Here is a 20,359-nt window from a genome sequence, read left to right as displayed (position 1 = left end):
ACGACTTGGTGCAACGTCCTCTGCTCCGAACCCTCGACAGGAGTGAGGACCAACTACCAAGAACAGAATTGCTGTGGGTGATGCTTCAATTAAAGGAAGAAAGAAAGTTTATAACCTGGATAAACGTCTATTTTCTGACTTGGAAAACTCTGGCGGGCCGGATATGGCCCACGGGCCGCCAGTTGATGTTCACTGTCTTAAACTGCTAGACAGATGGAAACCAGTTAAACACACACAACAACACACAACACACACACACACACACTTCTATTTATACATCCACTCCAGTGTCACCCAGCTCTGCACTGGTTTCTCAGTCTTCTGCTGCCATCTAGTGGAGACAGGAGTCGATTCACTCATGGGTTCATTCTAATATCTGATTTCAATCATGAACCAACCACATCACAAAATACCTGAGTCCCTGAATTATTTAAACATTTTGAACACAAGTGAAAACCTGATGAGGAGGAAGTGAAACATAAACAGGAGATCAATGCGTTTCTAAAATTAAAAAAGGAAAAGTTTGACTTGTGCAACTTTGTATGAGCAGATGAAGGATTAGTTTAAAAGATCAGAGTTATAGGTTAAAGACTGAAGTTAAGTATTTAGAACAATAGTATTTGAGTATTTAGTACACACAGTATTTGATCATAGAGGGAAACAACCTGAACCTGTCTCCTGCCACGATACAGGATTTCCTCCCACAGCCAAACTCCTGACACAGTGAACCCTTCGGTATAAAATATTCCTCAGCTTTAAAAGTGACAAAAACCACAGTGACGGGCTCAAAAGACAGAAATATTATCATTTCCAAATTAAGACGAATAAAAAAATTTATGAAATTCTTATTATGAACTGCTGGAAGTAGTTGGGGGTTGGAGATCAGAGGGAACAATATGAGAGAGCAGTTTGTTTCTGCTGGATTACTGGAGCTGTGTTTTCTCCATCTTCCAGTTTTCAGAAACATCACACCCTCCTGGTTTCTCTCTATTAATCCAATGGGAGACTCGACCCAAACACCCGACTCGTCCTCATGTTTGCTCCGGGTTCGATGCCCGAAACTTCAGCTCGGGCAGAGTTTCTTGGGAAAGATCCTCTTCAAAGATTTTCTGTCATCGAACCAAAGTCCATTCATTTATATTATCACTGATTTCTAACTGAACTCATCTTATTCAACTTGTTGACATTTTTAAGATATTATTTATGGTTTTAAGTCGGTTGTAGTTTGGAAATCACACTACTGGTGAGGTTCCCATCGTGTTGGGTACTGGTGTGTGTGTGTGTGTGTGTGTGTGTGTGTGTGTGTGTGTGTGTGTGTTTGTGTGAGTGCATGTTTGTCATTCCATCAGTGACAGGTCTCAGCTGTCCTCCTCTCTGTCCCTGTCTGTCTGTCCATCTGTTTTGTCTCCCCTCCTCTCTCTCTCTCTCTCTCTCTCTCTCTCTCTTTATGCCCCTCGCTCCCTTCAGCACATGTCTCACTGATACCAGACTCTTTATTGGAGCCCCCCCCCCCCCTGCCACCTGTGGAGAATCGATGACAGTAGTTCACAGGGTTGTGTCTTTATTCTGATTCCTGCGTGCCAGCAGGTTATCTGAAATTCACACGCAGCCTCGGCCTCTTTGATTCGGTGCAAACGAGCGAGGTCGTGTAACGAGGGCTCCTCGTTACAGCGATGTATAAAAGGTATGTGCAGAAGGAGCTGGTGTTGATTTGTGCATATTCAACACACACTCACACACACAGACACACACTCACCCAGCTGTCTCTCGTGCCCCGCAGTGTGATGAGAGGTTCGGATGTTGTTGGGTGGGGGAGGTGGAACGGATCTGCCCACTAGAAACCAGAGCTCACAGTTCACATACTGGTCGACCCACTGTTCCACCGTTCCCAGGACTCACTTCAGACTCCAGAGCGACGGCTCCAGTGCACACGTCCGACTCCCAGTGAAGGCTGCTAACTGGTTCACGACCCACTGGTGAACCCCATGCTGTAGATCACGAAAAGGTCCGGTGGAGATATGAATCTTTCCAGGATCCAGATTCTGCTGGTGGGGATTCTCACTGCATTCGCTGGTAAGTTTCTATTTGAATGATAAGAACCATGTTAATGTCAGAAACTGGTTTTGTTCAGCTGTCAGAGACGGACTGAGCTCTGATGGACGAGTGTCTCCATTGTAAGAACAGTATCACACATGTTCATGTCATGTTCTTTGTGGACAAGTGTGTCATGCTACTGGACACAGTTTCCTGACAAGAGACTGGAGAACCACCCACCACCAAAAGAAGGCTCAAAGACTCATAAAACTCATATTTCTCATCTTGGATGATTCCTTATTGTGAGCCTCATCCTCACTGTGACTTCACCAGTGGCATAAACCTAAATCTTTAATTATAACTGTCCAGCTTGTTGCTTTCCATGCAAAACACTTTGAGAAACCACTGTCAGCATTTGTCCTTCAAGAAGCCGCTCGGCATTGTTCACATTCCATGCTGCATTTATATTTAAGGCATTTACTGTAGCTGGTGTCCCCTGTCCCCCGCCCCCCCACCTCCCCCCCAGCAGTGATTTATAACCAGTGAGCAGGTATGGATTAGAGTCTTTTGTCCAAGGACACGTGGATGGGACACCTGCTTGTTGATGCACACACCACCTCTTGGGGGAATTAAACCTGTGACCTTTTGAGTGCTGTGCGCTCAGACAGCAGAGTGGACCCGGCTTCCCCTCAACGTGGAAGAGGAAGAAGAAGAAGAAGAAGAAGAAGAAGAAGAAGAAGAAGAAGAAGAAGAAGAAGAAGAAGAAGAAGAAGAAGAAGAAGAAGAAGAAGAAGAAGAAGAAGAAGAAGAAGAAGAAATCTGGTTTAACTCTGTTATTAAGAAGAAAGAATTTAGATCTGGTGAATCGTGACAAACCAAAACAAAACCTGTGTTCGAGCACAAAGTCACAAGATCAAGGTGGCGCTAGGTAATCAGAGACGTTTGTGCTGTGATGTCATGATGGGACTTCAGCCTGTGGAGACATTAAAAGCTCAGACAGGAAGAAGACGCTGATTCCAACATGTCCTGTTCATCCATTAAGGAGTGAAAAGCAAATACAGACACAACTTTAATTGCTGGACACATCACCTTAACACCAGATTTCATGATCACCTCACACCTGTCAGGAAGCATTAGGGTTACGGCTGCATCCCAAATATACAACATGTGAGATTTCAGATTAACTGTAGAAGAGATTAAGAAGCAGGGAATTTCCCCAGAGTCGAGAAAAAGGCCTAATTACGGCTCAGTATGCAGATTTAAAACGGAATCGACTCGCCCTGATGTATAGAATCATTCATCCAGAGATAAAAGCCGAGTCCAGAGATTCGATCAGACGTAATGTAAATAAAAACTATATATTATTTTATATTCCCAGTGTTTATCTCTTATTTACGTTCGATAGTCAAACATTCAGCGTCTGCACCCGAGAGATTACCGGTCGATTCGTTTTATTCAGAGATGGGGGGGGGGGCACCAGTCGAGCATTATCGCTGCAAATGTGCAATAAAAAACGCTGCTTGATAAATCATCCTCAGGGTTTTATTCACAGGAGCTGAGTGCTGACGTTGAAAAATGTTCAAGACAGTTAAATAAATCAACATCCTTTGATTTGAGAGGTAAATCATCTTGTTGACATCGTTAATAACAGTTTGGCTTCTTCCTATAGAACGAGCATCGCTTCTTAATATGAAAGCTCCTCATGTGGTTTGGTCACTTTCTCTGGTCATTAGAGCAAAAACAGGATTTATCTAATATCTTTAGGAGCTGATGTATGAAATGTCCAGATTCCCTTTCTTCAGCAGCAAACTGTTTCCACTCATTATGGACTCAAGTTAAACTCAAACTTATCTCCACATCCACACTTTACATTAGTTTCCAGCTTCAAGACAGAAACTGGAACGAGCCTCGAAGCTGCATCACCTCAGTGTCCTGCCGAGTGAGGAGGGGGCAATGATTGACAGCTCCAAGTGGCTCCTCTGTCCCGCCTCCCTTCTATTTCTGTACGGGGCCACATCAAAGCATGCTCGCAGGACAACAGACAGGGAGACAGACAGGGAGACAGACAGGGAGACAGACAGGGAGACAGACAGACAGGCTGAGACCATGTCTGACCATCAGGGATGTGAACACAGCATCTGTACACTGCAACACTCTGATCTTTGAGCTCCCAAACCAAAAAACAAAGTGTCAGTGTGTGTCAGCGTGAGTGTGTGTCAGTGTTTCTGTGTGTGTGCGTGCGTGTATGTGTGTGTGTGTGTGTGTCCTCTCTGCTCCTGAATGAAACAGGATCCTGGCTCGTCTGCTCAGTTCAGGCTGAGGATGGATCAGCAGCAGATTCCTGAAATAACAGTTGGAGGATGTAACTGGAGTCAGGATGTGTTTGGTAGCACTATGCTAATCTGCAACGTCACATTATAACAAAATAACACGACACGCGCGATGACATAAACAAAAGCAACGCAATGTTACACTTGCGATACAAAGTGTGTACGATAACGGTGATGGAGCCAACACCCGGGCGAGAAGATGACACAAGTCGTTATAACCACTGATTCAAGTCGCAGCAGAAAATATAAGATCATATTTACTTTTTGTAAATACTTTAAAATGAAGTTACCATCTGAAACACGGGATATCGATCAATCACGATCAATCACAGTTTCATTCTTGAAAGTTTAAAGTGAATGTTGCAGTTTTAAACTCGTCTTTATGAGAAATACATCGATATATGTTGAACTTTTGTTATATTGATGGAAATAATATTGCGTGAGGTTTATTGCTCAGAGCTTATGACCAAAAACTTTGAGGGATCTAAAAGTATCTGGCAACACATCGTCTTTGAAATCCTGCAACCAGAACATTAAAAGATGAATCTTATTTGGATTCAAATCTTGAAAAGGTTTGTGAAGTTAAAGCAGTTGAAGGTTTCCAGCACAGAGTTGAGTTTTTATTAGAATTAGCAGAAACTTACGTCTGAATAAATCAACAAGTAGAAAGTGTTGAGGTTCACAGGTGAATCTAAAGGAAGTCTCCTCACAGCCACGAGCAGGTTGAGTGTTAGAAAGTAATCTGTTACTTTCTGTATCCTTGAGTCGATCCTAGATTCTCCATCTTGTTCACCAACAAATGAAGCTGCTCTATAAGTTTATTTTTATTTTTTCAATAACAGGAAGCAGGTTTTCTTTGAGGAGGTGTTAAGTGCAGGTTAACTTTTCCGACCTCCACCGGATCCTGAGTTAATGTGCAGCTGATTGGCCGGCCCCGGGTTCCCCACACGGCCTCTTAGCACCGGGATCAACTTCGGTCCAGGAACACACTTTGCTCGGGTTGGGGGGGGGGGGGCGCCTGGAGAGACGTTCAGGGGCCGACGGCTTTTCACCAGATCGGAATGTCGCTCAGTCAACTGCTGTCGCTGTGGATCTGTCTGCATCTGCCTCCTTCCCTCCCCCCCTCCCCCCCTCTCTCCCTCGCTCATCGGATACTTCCCCGTCTTCCTCCCTCGCTCCAGCTCCCTCAGTCACCAGGAAGGGGTTTTAGGTTGCCGGTTCTTAGCCAGGGAAATTGTTTGGCGAGTGACTCACAGTTAAAAGCAACCTGTCGGCTTCAGCTGTGGTTTCAGTTCCGGTTAAAGCACATTAGTGGGGACCAGTGGCACCAGCAGGGCTATGACAATACGTCCTTCTCACTGAGACCAAAATAAGATGGTATAAGTATGTGTGTGCAGTATACGAACTGATACTACTTCCAAATATGACCAGAAGATTTCAGCTTCTTCTAAGCATCAAGTAAAGACCAGTTTTGATCTGTGTCCCAGGTCCAGTCCTCTGCTCCGAGGAGGAGACCACTCTGGTGAAGAACCTGTTCACCGGCTACAACAAGGTGGTTCGACCCGTGAACCACTTCAGTGAAGCCGTGGTGGTCACCGTGGGGCTGCAGCTCATACAGCTCATCAGTGTGGTAAGGGAGGGGCTTCAAGAAAAGGAAATCATTACCTCATTACCTCTGGATTTTCCCTCGAGGCTTCAAGCTTCGTTTTCTGGTTGTTTGTGAAGAAACTAAATAGAAATAAAGTTTGTTTTGTTACATAAAGACAGAAATCAATAATGATCAATTCTGCAGCTGCTCTTTTCTTAACCTGCAGTTCTTTAAAGAGACTTTACTTCTGGACACAAAGAAATCACAGTTAGTTTTTTATTTGAACCACTTTAACCTTCACTAGAAACTCTTTAGATTTAAAACTGTGTAACTTCAGACAAACGCTTCATAACTGTGTCAAGAATCAACCTGAAGATTAAAACAACATAATCAAGTTGACTTACGACTGTGAATGAAGACGTCATGACAGCCAAACCACCTTGATCGCCCCCTGGTGGCTGGATGCAGTATAGGTCACACACCCTGGCTCCTCCATGTTAGCAGACAGGACATGGACCAAACTAATAAGTCAAATTCTCTCAAACATGGTCATTCGAGGTAGTTTTGATTGATCTTTGTTTACATATACGCTGTTGACCTATAGAAGAAAACTGTACCGAGCATTAAAGTTCAGGTTTCCTCTGTCTCATCTTTTCTTTCTGCCTCTCTCAGGACGAAGTGAACCAGATTGTGACCAGTAACGTTCGTCTCAAACAGGTACATGTGACTGTGGGTTATTTTAAAATAAGTAAAAGCAGCAGAACCACAACAATAAAATACTCCTTCACTGGTAAAAGTACTGTGTTCAGGTCATTCAAGTATCACAAGTAATTTGCAAATGTATTTGACAAGGAGCTGGATAACATGGAGAGGGTTTCAACAATTTATCCTGTTGGGTTGTTGAGTCTTTATTAATGTTTATTTTATGACCTGACGATATATTTTACCATTAAAAACAGATTTAAAGAGTCTTTGGTACAGAAATGACTAAATGATTTTTATCTTCTAACCATCCCCTCAGCGATGGGTGGACGTGAACCTGAACTGGAACCCAGACGACTACGGAGGCATCAAAAAGATCAGAGTTCCTTCAAACGACATATGGAAACCTGACCTGGTTCTATACAACAAGTAACCCCCCCCCCCACACACACACACACAGACACACACATATACACACACATCGAGCTTCACTTTAACGTCTTCTCCTTCTCTGCAGCGCCGACGGCGACTTCGCCATCATCCATCAAACCAAAGTTCTGCTGGAGCACACGGGGATGATCACCTGGAACCCACCGGCCATCTTCAAGAGCTACTGTGAGATCATCGTGCTCCACTTCCCCTTCGACCTGCAGAACTGCAGCATGAAACTGGGAACCTGGACCTATGATGGGCTGCTGGTCGCCATCAACCCAGTGAGCGGCGCCTATTCCCAAACTTTACTATCTCTCAAAAGAATCACAAATAGATCATATTAAGATTTAGAAAAGGGATTTGGAGGAAGATTCCATTCATACAAATTCATTATGTGTAATATAACTTATTATTATTGTTCAACTTGATCCAAACAGTGTCCGATCAATATATCAATAAATTGGATATATTTGTGAATAGATGATATTTATGTTGTCATATATGAAAACTTTACTTTTACAGAATAAAGTATTCGGACAAGTTGTGAACATAAAAATGTTTATTTTCTTAATTCAAATTCTATATATTTGTTTGTAGGTTTTTTCTATTCAATAAAGTTCATGGTTAAACTGCAAAATATAATTATTCAGTTAAATGTCTTTATCATGTGGGTTTGACAACCCTTATAATTATTTTATCAATATATAAATCTCTCAGTCAGGCTCTACCTTTCTAACTACCCGTTTCTATTGTATATAAAAGTACTTAAAGATATATAATTCCCTTCTCTATCAGAGTATTTTCATTATGTCCTCCTCCTGTCTCTCAGGACAGCGATCGGCCGGACCTCAGTAACTTCATGGAGTCGGGCGAGTGGGTGCTGAAGGATTACCGGAGCTGGAAGCACTGGGTGTACTACACCTGCTGCCCCGACACCCCCTACCTGGACATCACCTACCACTTCCTGATGCTGCGGCTGCCGCTGTACTTCATCGTCAACGTCATCATTCCCTGCATGTTGTTCTCCTTCCTCACCGGACTGGTCTTCTACCTGCCCACCGACTCCGGTAGGTCCCTCCTGCTGGGTTTAGAGCCACGCCCTGAATTTACCAGCTGCTACAAGAAGTGTGGGACTGGGTTTTTACATTTAAACCCATAAGGATTTACATTTTCCAGTCATTTGTATGAACTTCCCATCATCAGGTCTTGACTCTATATACAAGTGAAGCCAAAGCATCTTGACTGCCCCCTGGTGGCTGGCCAGGTCATAAACCCCACCTCCTCCATGTTAGTATATTGGACATGGTCCAAACTAAAAAGTCAGAGTACAAGTTTAATACTTGTCTAATTCTATTCGTCCTTATGACACTGACAGAAAAAGGATGAGACGTCATGATTGACAGCTGACATTGACTCACGATTGGTCAAACGCACTTATGGGCGGGACCTCAATGCCGCGGCTACACAACACGATCACGACTCTGCCTCCAAATGACGTCATCGGCACAAGGTGGTGGCGTTTGAGACGCGTCGGCCATCTTTATATTCAGTTGATGGTATAATAATAGGACAACACAGTACATTGCAGTAAATAGCAACATGTTAAAGTTTATTTATGGAAACATATGCGTTTTTAAAGTATTAATCCAGGTGGGTGGTCTGAACGTCTGTCTCTGTGTCTCCAGGGGAGAAGATGACTCTGTCCATCTCCGTCCTGCTGTCCCTCACCGTCTTCCTGCTGGTCATCGTGGAGCTGATCCCCTCCACCTCCAGCGCCGTTCCTCTCATCGGGAAGTACATGCTCTTCACCATGGTGTTCGTCATCGCCTCCATCATCATCACCGTCATCGTCATCAACACCCACCACCGCTCGCCCAGCACGCACACCATGCCTGCCTGGATCCGCAAGGTCCCCGATCGGTTCTGTACCTCAGTGTTGGTTTCATGTGTGATTAGGTTTTGACTGAAACGTGCGTCTGCCTGCGTCAGGTCTTCATCGAAACCATTCCCAACATGATGTTCTTCTCCACCATGAAGCGACCGGGGCAGGAGATCCGACAGAAGAGGCTGTTCCCCACCGACATGGACATCTCCGACATCTCAGGTCAGACCGGCTGGAGATCTGAATCCCGGTGTTTGAACATCAGATCAGAATCCAGAGAATCATCCGTCCCTGTTCTCCTCTGCAGGTAACCCCAACCCCACCAGTGTGAACTACCAGTCTCCCATCAGTAAGAACCCTGACGTGCGCAGCGCCATCGAGGGAGTGAAGTACATCGCTGAGACCATGAAGTCCGACGAGGAATCGAACAATGTAAGATCAACGAAGGTTAACGATCAGAGATTTTATAATTGTCAAGGCTTTATTTCAATAAGGCAAATTGAGTGAAGTCAGATTCATTTTATATATTAAGCATTTTAAAAACAACACTTGAGCCGAAGTGCTTCAGAGTCATGAAACAATGCAAAAGAATAAAAAAGAAGGTAAAGACACAGAAAATAAGAGAAACGTTTTAACTTCCAGAGTCCAAGTTGTTTGATTATGACTTTTCCTCTTCCTCTTCCTCTTCCTCTTCCTCCCCCCAGGCGGCCGAGGAGTGGAAGTTCGTGGCCATGGTGCTGGACCACATCCTGCTCTGTGTGTTCATGGCCGTGTGCATCGTCGGGACGCTCGCCGTCTTCGCCGGGAGACTCATCGAACTCAACGTGCTGTACGGGGCCTGATCCCATCACAACAGACATGTGTCACCCGGAGATACGAGATAACACAACTCCCTCTGTCTCGCACACACAGACAGACACACACTGAGTTGACTGTTGTGTCTCTCGGTCTGGTGTCACTTTCAAATGTCTGCGTTTGTGTATTTACTGAAACGGAGGAGAAATCTTGATGGGTCATACTTGAAGCTCTTCTTGGTTTTATCCGCTGCCGATGAAACGAGTGAATTCTAATCATCTGAGAAACAAACAGTAAAAAGGATTAATTGACATCAGTGACACGTCCTGGTCTTTGAGTGCAGACGAGATGATTTCCTCTCTGAGGAGTTTTATTGTTTTGTTTTGCCTGCAGACGCTCAAATGACTTTTATATTTACGGCTTGAGATCCGAGGCGTAAACTTCACGTCACACGTTTTGATTCACAAATAGAAAAACTACTTTGACTGCTCTCGGGTCAGTGACCTGGTTTGATTTGTCACTGTGGAGTGTAAATTCCCCCTCCACTCTCTTCTCCTCTGTCTTGAAGGCTCATTTAGTTTTGAATATCATTTTTTGGGTGATTTAATTGATTCTTTAATCACAATGAATCAGTTTGACCTGATCTGGTTATTATTCAGTGAGGATCCATAAAACATAGGTTGTAGATGGAGATGATGGTGAACGTGGAGCCAGTTTGTTTGAGTTCCGCAGCGCAGATGATTTAACCTTTGACCTTCTCTGCTGTTAACTCAGATTTCCTTAGTTTAAAATTAGTCCAGATAAAGGTTGAATTGATCATTAGAATAAATCCGGTTTGTTTGGGAATCGTGAGATGACGAGCGTTGTGTTGTTGTGTTGTTTGACTGAAACAGTTTGTGATGCAATGAAAGTGAAGAATTCCAGGAGGTGTGGCTTGTCTGTCACTTCTGCAGCGTTGCTTCGTGTTCACAGCAGAAGGCAACTTGATTTATTTTGCAGCCGTGCGACAAGTTCAATTTGACAACTCAGTAATGTTCTATTAAGTAATATTGCACTGACCATTAGTTGTGTTTTTTTTTATATTTCTCTTTGTGTAGATTGTGAAATAGCTTGAAAAATAAAATCTCATTCAGTTGACGCCTTTCACTGTTTCTTCTTGTTTTATCCACAGTTCAATAAACTCAAGGACGACATTTTTGAATCATTAAAAACACAACTATTGGCTTCTTTAGTTGCTTAAAAAACTTTATTAGACGTGCCATGCGTATACTTGACAACCAGCATTGGCAGAGAAGTACCAGTTAAACACAAATCAGTAACGTGGGACAGGCACACCGCGATGCAACAGCTTCAGGAAACATCAGCTGCTTCGTGCAGGGACATAATGAGGAGGAGACTAAATGTCCAGCTGTGGGGACGGATGAGCCTCAGTCCATCGTCTCTCCTCTAGACTCAAACCTTCTGCTGCTCGTACAAACCGTCCCAGCAAAGTTGAGCTCAAATAATTCAGGGTTTGCTGAGATCAACAACTAATGAGAAACACACTCAAGGGAACTTGTAAGTGGAAAATATTTTGCTTGTTAAACCTGCGTTTCTGGGACGAGAGGACACAGGAGATACAACATATTTACATTTGAACTATTCAAAGAAACACCATGTTAGCCGCTAGCTATGAAAAAAAGTTTAACTCATTTTTTTTTTCGGAGGCGTCGAAGAAGAGGAAAAGCGAAAGTGACCAAAAAAGAAACCGGGGAATGAAAAGAAGGAAAATGTGAGTCACCTCCACAGTCTTCGATCCGTGTTGGAACCCGACAGTGAGTCATATTTTGTGTTGCGTTAATAACAAGAATAATCTGTTGTCGCTAGTTCTCGACGCTTCTTATTTCAATGTTGACATTGGACAGATTTCACTGTGAGAAAATGAATATACAAGCAGCAGCCAAGGCACCAGCAGTCGGATGGCACATTTAAAAAACACGTAAATTAATGAACGCACAAAGAATAAATATTTCAACACACACACTTGTCTTTAGCATCCTGAGGCGACACAACCACAACCAGGCCGATACCAAAATACTTGTGTTAGATAAACGTGACATGTTTCAAACATTGGAGCAAAACCGGAACTAAATACGGCCGAAATAAATACAAAGAGAAATTCAGTGCAAATTATGTCAAATTCATATAAGACAGCTGTGCATTTGGCAAAAATTATAATGAGACGTAGATAAATCGACAGCTGAGTAGACACTTTGATGTGTTTTTCACCTCTTTTGCTGTTGCTCAAAAACCCAAATTACATCCTTGAGGTAATAATTCAGCTCAGGACCCATCGCAAAGAAAATCCACTACAAAAACAATCGATTAGAATAAACTCAAAGTCTAATGATTACATTTCCAAACCTCAATATTGGACATGTCTCTCTCCTGGACGAGGAAACGACCGATCAGAAGACAAACCTGAGGTACAAGCGTCTCCACCCGAGATTCATTTCCTCTCTCCTGCCACCACGGGCTGATCTGAGTTCAGTTAAAAACATTTGCCGTTGATCTTCAATAAAATCCAGCAATAGAATGTAAACACAACAACCAGACTCTGGTTTATCTGGTTCTCTTCCTCCTTTCACTTGATGTAAGTGTTGTTTTACCTCCTGATCTTTTTTTGGCCGAAAACTGCAGCAAAGCATCTGAGTGCAAATATTGTTTCAACGCACCAACGGGGGTTTGTTTTTGTTCGTATCGCCATTTACTTCCTGTCTGAGACAAGCTGCTCAAACGTCATGAAAAACACACGCAAGCATAAATCAAAGTTTTCCTCAGTGTTTCAGCATTAGGATAAAAGCTCAAGAGACTAAAACTATGAGTGGAAATAAACACTTAGTGGTGTAAACACAAACAGTGACGTTCTGATACACTAAAGGTTTGTCTTCAAATGCACAAACAAAACCATCCAGACAACTCATGTGACCCGTGTGAAAAGACACAAGATTTGAGCATCTGAAGACAGACCCTTCGTGAAGCAGCCGTTTTATCTGAACTCTTAACACATCTTAAAGCAGCAAACTACTTAAAACACAATAAAATCCTGTGTGAATGTTAAAACTAATTCAGTTCATCACCTCGTAACCAAATGTTGAGCAAAACCAGAAACCAGCCTAAGCTTCTTTATCGATAAACAGCCTTAAGATAAAAACTACAATCAACCTTTGTCTCCACAGGGGGTCCCACAGCCCTGGTACTCGTCTGGACTCTCTGCAGCTATGATGGCTGAGATTGTGCCTCACAGGGGGCCCTGTGACACGGGTTTGATTCCCCCTCTTCCCGCTGTACCGTCTCTACCTCCTCCATCTCCTCCATCTCCTCTACCTCCTCCACCTCCTCCTCCTCATGAACGGCTTCCTCCTCCTGATGCAGCTCCTCCTGTGATTGGCTCTCACGCAGTACTTCTTCTTTAGTGGATGCTTCATCTTCTCCCATCTCCTTCTCATCTGAGGAGAAGACATGTAGATAAGACATTTATAGAGACTAGAAAAGAGAGAGAACAAGGAAGTATCAAGAGGAAAGAGGAAGAAAGAGGGAGCATCTGAAATCTTTGTAATTTGATCGGTTGTTGGGAGTAAAAATCAGCAATAAATCAAAGATACTGAGCAGCATTCCCCGAATTAAGGATAAAGTCAGTTAAAGAAGATGTTGACTGTGTTGGGGTGAGTAGAGAAATTAAAGAGGTGTTAATAACATCCCATAAACTGTCCCATCAACAACACAGATTCATTCATGCGGTTGATTTGATCGTTACAGCTCAGCCAGAGACGCTGGGGTGACAGACACAGTTCAGTCCGATTCAACGTGGATCTAAAATATCAAGGTTCACAATCTGTAACCGACGAATTATTAATTCATTAAATTAATTCCATAACACAGAAAATCATCTTGAGACTGGGGGAAGGGACTTGAGCCCAGTTCAGGCAGGATTCATATTTCAGGGGGGGAATGATTGAGAATTTGTGAGCAAACAAACATGTCAAATCAGTTCAAATTAAGCCAGATCAGAACATTGCACGGGGGGGGGGGGGGAACCTGGACTCTGCAGAGGTCCGCTCTGAGGGATCTTTGGACTCGGTTGGATCTGGAAACTGTGGACCAGATTCCACGGAGCCGGAGCTTTGGCTAGAGGCAAGATCACAGTGTTAAACCCAGTGCTCCCAGTAACGCTGCCCTGGAAATGAGCTGTGGAAGTAGAATGTGATGACTGAGCGTCTGCGAGCTGCTGGAGGAGCGAATGAAAACAGTTGTTGCTGCTTCTACTTCACACAAAGCTGAACCTGTGAGGACATTATAGACATAAGTTGTCTCCACACAGCAAGAACAGGATTCAACTTTCCACCTGACTTCATTGGGTAGTAAAAGAATAAAGACTCAGCTTCACCCCCATCTAGTTTTACTTCTGAATTTAAATTTAAAAACATGGTCTTGAAGTTGAAAAGAAGGAGATAAGTGAAGCTGATGGTGTCTCACCTCTGCTGGCTCTTTTCTCAACGACTACAAAGGGATCAAATAAAAGTTGGCGTCATTAAAGTTGGGAAAAGAATCAAAAACAAACAAATGAGATGGTTAACTGCGCTGAAGAAGCATTTGACACTGCGGTTAGGACATAGAGTGAGTAAAACAGAAGCTCTTCTCGGGTGGTAAGCTCAAATATTCAGGTCTCAAGTTTTTACCAACATCCTTAATTCTGTCCTTCCCTTAGATTTATACCTAATTTAGTTTTGGTCGATGTCTGACTGTTGTTTTCTGCATCAAATCAAAGATATCTGTTATTCCTTAAAGTTAAAAATAACCTGAGGAGACCCAGTTTTGTTAATTCTTGCTCACTGCTTGTGTTTGTTTCTGTCTGTGTGTGTGTGTGATTCTCTGTACCTCCAGAGGGGGGCGCACTCTCCTCTGTGTCCGTCCCAGAACGAGGTGATGGTGCAGGGGAGCGTGTCTCAGCTCGCAGCTTCCTCTCGTAGCTGAACTCTGGAAGCCGCGGAGCCTGAGGACGCGTCTTCCTGGCCGGATTCAGGAAGTAGCAATACACACAGCGGAATGCTGGAGGGACAGAGAGAGAGAGAATTAAGAAACAATAACCAAGAAACTGAAAGAAACAACATCTCCACTTTGTTTTGCAATGGCTTCTGATTCAACATCTTACCCAGGTATTCAAACTCCTCTTTCAGAGCCATGCCATTATGAGAGAAACACTGCTGGCAGATCAATGCGTATCTGTGGGAAAGAAGGAGGACCAGACGGAGAGACACTATTTATTTAAGGGTTATGAGACCTTACACAAAGGTCTTTACATCTAAAGCAGAATTACTAACAGTCAAGTTGAAGGAAATACAATCAAAATATCTCCTTCTGTTCCTGGGTCACAGGATCGAATAACAGTGATGAGTGTGTCTGTGCAGAACATTGTGATGTCACAGTGAAGTTGAACTGAGACTTTCTGGACGTCATCATTTCATCCAGATGCGTGAAAATGTCTCTTCACCTGTTCTGTGGTCCGTCCCCCACCAGGTACTCGATGACTCGATCCACAGCTCCTCTGTCTCTGGGTAGAACCGGTCGGGCTAATGGAGGACCTGGAGGGTGCATGCCTGAAGAAGCCACACACAGGAATCAATATATAATTGAAATATCTACACACACATACTAGGATTGAGAGCTGAGATTCCCTCTGGAACTTTATAAACCTACCTACACCCGGTATTGGAGAGCAGGGTGTCCTTGGTAGCGCCCCATGCAGGACTGAGCCAGACAAAGCAGATCTCTCTGGTGGTCCTCCTGGAGCTGAGAGAAGGACATGTTCTGTCAGGTGGGGGGGCAACACGGGACCGACACGCAGACTAATGTCTAAAAGGACTAAGTCAAAGGAAACTGGATTTACAGTCCATGACAGCTGCCGGGAAATCTTCATCAGAACACAGGAGCTGTTTCACATGTGAACTCTGGGAAATGCCCAGACCTGACTCTTCAGACGTGTTTGACCTTTCACACACGTGAGACACATTCACACCTATTGTAAATACTTGTGTCAGAGTAGAGTGAGCAGGAGGAGGGATACAAATGTCTTCAACACAAAAACGTCCTCTCACTCGCTGCAGATCGGCTCAAATCAGAGATTTATCAAATCAGACATGACACAGACTTTTGTACGACGGAGCTGAAGGAGACAAATCTGTTAAATGTCTCCATTTTCACTCCTATGGGAAAGCAGCATCTTGTTATATTCTTTTGAGAAATATGAACCTCTCAAGGTCATCTGTGATGATCCAGCACAATACCTCTGCGTCTTTCCTTACCTACAGGTGTGCCCCCTGGTCCCAATGGGGGCCGTGCTCCGGGTGGGGGCGTCATCGCCATGAGACCTGGGGTACCCATTGGCATGGGTCTCATTGCCACGCCTCTTTGTCGAATCTCTGCATAGAGGAGAGAAACTCATTTGATCTGTGATGCAATCTTGTGACAATAAATCACTTGTTGTAACTCTCGTCTCGCTCCAAAAGCACTGAGCAGACTTTAACCGTGATGCTTTATCATTCTGCTTTGTATTGACGTGTGTCATACCTTGTCCTGGCCTGGGAGTCATCTGCGGACGCACTGGGGTAGACTCCAGCTCCTGCAACACAACACAACAGCAAACAAACGTCAGATAAAACAAAGATACAGCCACAGAAACACACAGAAAAAAAACAGCACTCACAGCCTTCCTCTTCGCTTCGGGATCAAAGCGCTCCAGGATGACTTTGGCATTTTTATACGTCTCAGTTTCCATCACGTCCTCGAGCTGGAAACACAAGCCACAGAAACTTTATTTACAACATGCAGGCTGAATTGATGGCCGTTTATTAAAACACACGAGAGAAGAGAGTAGTCGGCTGCAGAACACAGCGACTCTGAACATCAAACTACGTAGAAAACAGTCAGTAAAATGAAATGTTAACTATGAAGGACTCAACACTCACAATCTTTTTCTTGGAAACCTTTAGGTCTTCTAGTTTATCATCTAAAAACAGAAGCATGGTAAGAATCAGATCCCTTCATCTTAAATCAATCACTGATATATTTATACAGTTTATACTTTTATATTATCATACAGCTCCATTTGTGGTGTAAGTTTTTACAGTTTAAAATATAATTAAATTCTTATTTTCTGCTGTTTACAACATTAAAGTCATCTCAGCTGTCTGTATGCAGAAAAGATTCTTTAAGTATGCAGTCAAAATGCCATCGGTAATTTCTACAAGCAAATAAATGAAATTACAATGATCTGTTAACTAGATCGAGCAACTTACTGTTTCTCTCAGTGCGTTTGCAAAAGAGGAAAATCAATAATTTCCTGATGAGCCACACTCTGGTGAGAGGAAAGAAAGAAGAGAAGCCGAGTGCATTCAAGCAAAATGTAGGACAATATTTCCGGATGACACTTCTTAGGTAAGGTGTTAAAAACAATGTGGGCACTCACAGCACAGGGTATAAGAAGAAGGGAAGGGCCATGGCCAGTCTCTGCAGCCATTGTTCAGGCAGGTAGAGGAGGTAAACAACCAGAGAGGTAAACAGGTAGAGGACTGACGAGTAGAAAACCAGCCGGCCGATCCACAGCTGCAGAAACAAACACACAAACACAATGGTGAAGCAAAGAAACAATGATTTAAGAACATCACTTCATGTTGTTGATGATTTGGCTTTACCTTTTGCAGCCGTTGGTTTTTGGCTCTAAACTCCTCCAGGTCTTTTATCTCCTACAGGAGGAAAGAATAAGGTTAAAGGTTCGGTATGAATAAGCTTATTGGTAAACTGGACTTGTGGGCACAACGTTTCTGAGATTAATGTGTACATCACTTCTGATATAATGTTTAACCAGTACCTTGTCTATGCTCTCAAGCTGCTCCACTGTGGTCGGCTTTGCCTAAATTAAGGACAATGATCAGAGAATCATCATTAGGTTCATCAGAAGAAGCAACACTGGGTCTCCGAAGCTTTCTGACCATTTCAGACATGAACTCAGGCAAATGCACAGAACATTGGTTTGATCGTTTGGCTTTAACATGTGAAGAATGCAGCAGGAGATTATCCCGGTCAAAAGCTTTGATAACTACAGGAAATGTCTGGAGCCTTCAGGTCAGGGGTAGCTCCTTGATGACTCTGACATTTACATTCTCACATTCAGCCCCTCTGGATAATTTCCCTCTCGTGACACAGATTCAGAGCTGCCATCTCTCTCTCTCTCTCTCTCTCTCTCTCTGTGTCAGGAGCGTTCTCTTTCCCTTTGACTTCTCCAGTATGTCTATATATAGCAGATGAATTTCCTCCAGCTCGGTCACAGGGTTCGTGAGTTGATGGCTCACCCTCCAAAGTATCCTCGAAATACTCTTAATGTGAACTAATTAAAAACTCTGCTTTGAAACAGGTTTCAGACTGTAGAGGAAAATAACCTCGTTCAGGTTACAAAAAACACATGATTTTATGACACATGTATTAGTTTTGTTATTTCTCATTTCTCTAATCCACTCACCTTCCAGCGGGATATCAGAGCCCCCATGTCTGTAAATCACAACGAGTCGCTGCTCAGCTTCCTCTGGCTCACTGTAGAACCATAAAACCAAAGCACATGATACTGATGGTTACATAACACGGGCTATAACATGTCACAACACTTATATAATCACAGGATTAAAAAAGCGGCCTATAGAACAACTGGACACAATGGCTGCTGTTGTATTTTGTGGCTTAAGAGAGAAGATATTCCTTCTTTACTCGACTGAACTAAAACCCACACGCTGTGAGGTAAGTCTTCTCCTAATAACTGACATAGGACACAGTTCATACAGATAAAGGTCGCTGGATAAAGGTCAAAACCTAGTCACTAGATACGAGGGCATTCAGGGCTGGTTCACCTTTAGACTAGATATGACCTAAGTCACTTTAACACTGTCATGTATGAAGACATTTAACTTTAATACTCGTCAGTAAGAAATTGATTAACATTAAGATTAAGATTAAGATGCATTTATTAGTCCCAAACACATGCACAGACATGCACAGACATGCACAGACACACTCATGCAGGTAGGGAAATGTAACCTCTGCTTTTGACCCATCTGGTGCAGGACACGTAGAGCAGTGAGCGACCATGTACGGCGCCCGGGGAGCAGATGTTGGGGGAGTAAGGTGCCTTGCTCAGGGGCACTAGACAGGGTAGGGAGAATCCTCTTGGATTTTTGGACAGATCAATCCAGGTTCGTCTTTTTGTTGTCTCTCCGTGGAGTCCAACCAGAGACGAACCAGAGACCTTCTCTGCCCATAGTCCAAATCTCTGCCACTAGTCCACCGCCTTGCATATTGTTTATGTAATTTGCATTATGTGTTTTCCTCCTTTGCAGTGCGTTGATCTCTCTTGGTCACAGTGCTCTTGGTTTATTTAAAGCCATGTGTGATAGTTGTGATGTAACTGCTGTTAATACAGTGGAGTATTATAAAGAAACAGGAAGCAGGAGGAGAGAGAGAGAGAGAGAGGACAAGAACAGCATCTATATAACATGGGATCGTTTCCAGCTCCCACTGCATGCTAGCATAAATGCTAAATAAGATATGCGACCATTTACTTTGTGTTCAAAGTTGTGGTTTAAGTGTAAATGCTCCCAATACGTGTAACTTTCACCAGTTTCCATTCAGACAGGGAAGCTCTTGTGTTAGCAGCTAACAGGGCTAGCAGCTAAAGTTAGCATCACAACACAGCACGTTCGACCCCCGCTGAGAGCAACAGACAAGTCACGTGAGAATAACTCACAGTCAGAAGATCAGCTCCAGACATTAAAACAGGTTTGTTGTGATTTTAAACAAGAGTTAATCAAAGTGCTAACCCAGTTAGCTAACAACAACAGAGCAGCTGGAAGCGACACAAACACGCTGACGTTACTGGTATTTCTCTGTTTCTCTTCCTTTAGCATGTTCAAATTAGCACCTAAGCTAAATAAACACTTACATTCTGCGGTGTTCTGCGTGTTTCTGTTATTCCCGGTGACTCACACTCGATCCGAAACAAGCTAACATCAGATGTTCTGACATCTCAGCTGCCTGGGGACCAGTTCGGCGCGGACTGAGGACGTCACCCGGTGATGACGTAATCCGACAGTGACGGTGGACTTTTTCTATTTCCCAGAGTCCTTCGCGTTGTAGTCTTTTTTGATTTGATAACATCTTCACAGTCTGTGGTTTTCCCAAAGATTTTATCTCGTTGTGACTTTATCAAATAGATTATTGTTATAAAATAAAAGTTATTTTTGCTTGGTAACAGTTAACTTGGTAATAGTTACTGTAGTAATTAGAATGTTATTGTGGTTTTATGGGTTTTGATTTAATAAACTCACATTGCTATCGGGTAAACAATCATAATATATAAAAGTACAAAGCAAATAGTTAAAATAATAAATAAATATGACGATTATTGAATTTGAGAATGCAGAGTTTTTTCCTCGGCACCTTTCAAAAGCAAAATGATTCATGCTTTAGATATCAGACGTGGAAATAAAGTGTACGACTTCAAATAATATACAC

The 20,359-nt window shown here is 43.2% G+C and overlaps 2 protein-coding genes across 6 annotated transcripts; one reads left to right on the top strand and one right to left on the bottom strand.

The window, feature by feature from the left end:
• Positions 1–1,917: 1,917 nt before the first annotated feature.
• On the top strand, positions 1,918–10,900 carry chrna1 (cholinergic receptor, nicotinic, alpha 1 (muscle)). The gene is made up of 10 exons (XM_062400842.1): positions 1,918–2,073; positions 5,852–5,994; positions 6,625–6,669; positions 6,974–7,083; positions 7,172–7,367; positions 7,916–8,153; positions 8,772–8,995; positions 9,076–9,190; positions 9,276–9,400; positions 9,673–10,900. Exons 1-10 carry the CDS (start codon positions 2,019–2,021, stop codon positions 9,808–9,810), a joined length of 1,389 nt encoding a protein of 462 aa, XP_062256826.1. The 5' UTR covers positions 1,918–2,018; the 3' UTR covers positions 9,811–10,900.
• Positions 10,901–10,987: 87 nt separating this feature from the next.
• Positions 10,988–19,909, bottom strand: lnpk (lunapark, ER junction formation factor). 5 transcript variants are annotated; one of them, XM_062400836.1, is made up of 17 exons: positions 19,788–19,909; positions 18,318–18,388; positions 17,670–17,711; positions 17,494–17,544; positions 17,268–17,404; positions 17,098–17,156; positions 16,768–16,808; positions 16,506–16,589; positions 16,370–16,421; positions 16,105–16,221; positions 15,500–15,592; positions 15,294–15,399; positions 14,955–15,025; positions 14,681–14,851; positions 14,279–14,302; positions 13,841–13,990; positions 10,988–13,251 (listed from the first exon to the last, which is right to left on the bottom strand). In XM_062400836.1, exons 2-17 carry the CDS (start codon positions 18,342–18,344, stop codon positions 13,022–13,024), a joined length of 1,455 nt encoding a protein of 484 aa, XP_062256820.1. In that variant the 5' UTR covers positions 18,345–18,388; positions 19,788–19,909; the 3' UTR covers positions 10,988–13,021. The 5 variants fall into 5 exon arrangements, with proteins under 5 accessions (XP_062256820.1, XP_062256821.1, XP_062256823.1 ...); XM_062400837.1 differs by having other exon boundaries at positions 13,841–13,930; XM_062400839.1 differs by lacking the exon at positions 13,841–13,990.
• Between the last annotated feature and the right edge of the window lie 450 nt (positions 19,910–20,359).

This window comes from Platichthys flesus, chromosome 12, assembly GCF_949316205.1.
Source record: "Platichthys flesus chromosome 12, fPlaFle2.1, whole genome shotgun sequence".
Taxonomy (NCBI): Eukaryota; Metazoa; Chordata; class Actinopteri; order Pleuronectiformes; family Pleuronectidae; genus Platichthys; species Platichthys flesus.
This window is presented reverse-complemented; position numbering and strand designations above follow the sequence as displayed.

What these genes read in the sequence shown, in the direction of transcription:
- chrna1 (XM_062400842.1), top strand. Translation starts at nt 2,019, where the DNA reads ATGAATCTTTCCAGGATCCAGATTCTGCTGGTGGGGATTCTCACTGCA. An exon ending in GATTCTCACTGCATTCGCTG is followed by an intron (nt 2,074 to 5,851) that starts GTAAGTTTCTAT and finishes TCTGTGTCCCAG; the next exon opens with GTCCAGTCCTCTGCTCCGAG. An exon ending in GACCTGGTTCTATACAACAA is followed by an intron (nt 7,084 to 7,171) that starts GTAACCCCCCCC and finishes CCTTCTCTGCAG; the next exon opens with CGCCGACGGCGACTTCGCCA.
- lnpk (XM_062400836.1), bottom strand. Translation starts at nt 18,344, where the DNA reads ATGGGGGCTCTGATATCCCGCTGGAAG. An exon ending in CAAACGCACTGAGAGAAACA is followed by an intron (nt 16,809 to 17,097) that starts GTAAGTTGCTCG and finishes TTCTGTTTTTAG; the next exon opens with ATGATAAACTAGAAGACCTA. An exon ending in GAGTGCGCCCCCCTCTGGAG is followed by an intron (nt 14,303 to 14,680) that starts GTACAGAGAATC and finishes ATCCCTTTGTAG; the next exon opens with TCGTTGAGAAAAGAGCCAGC.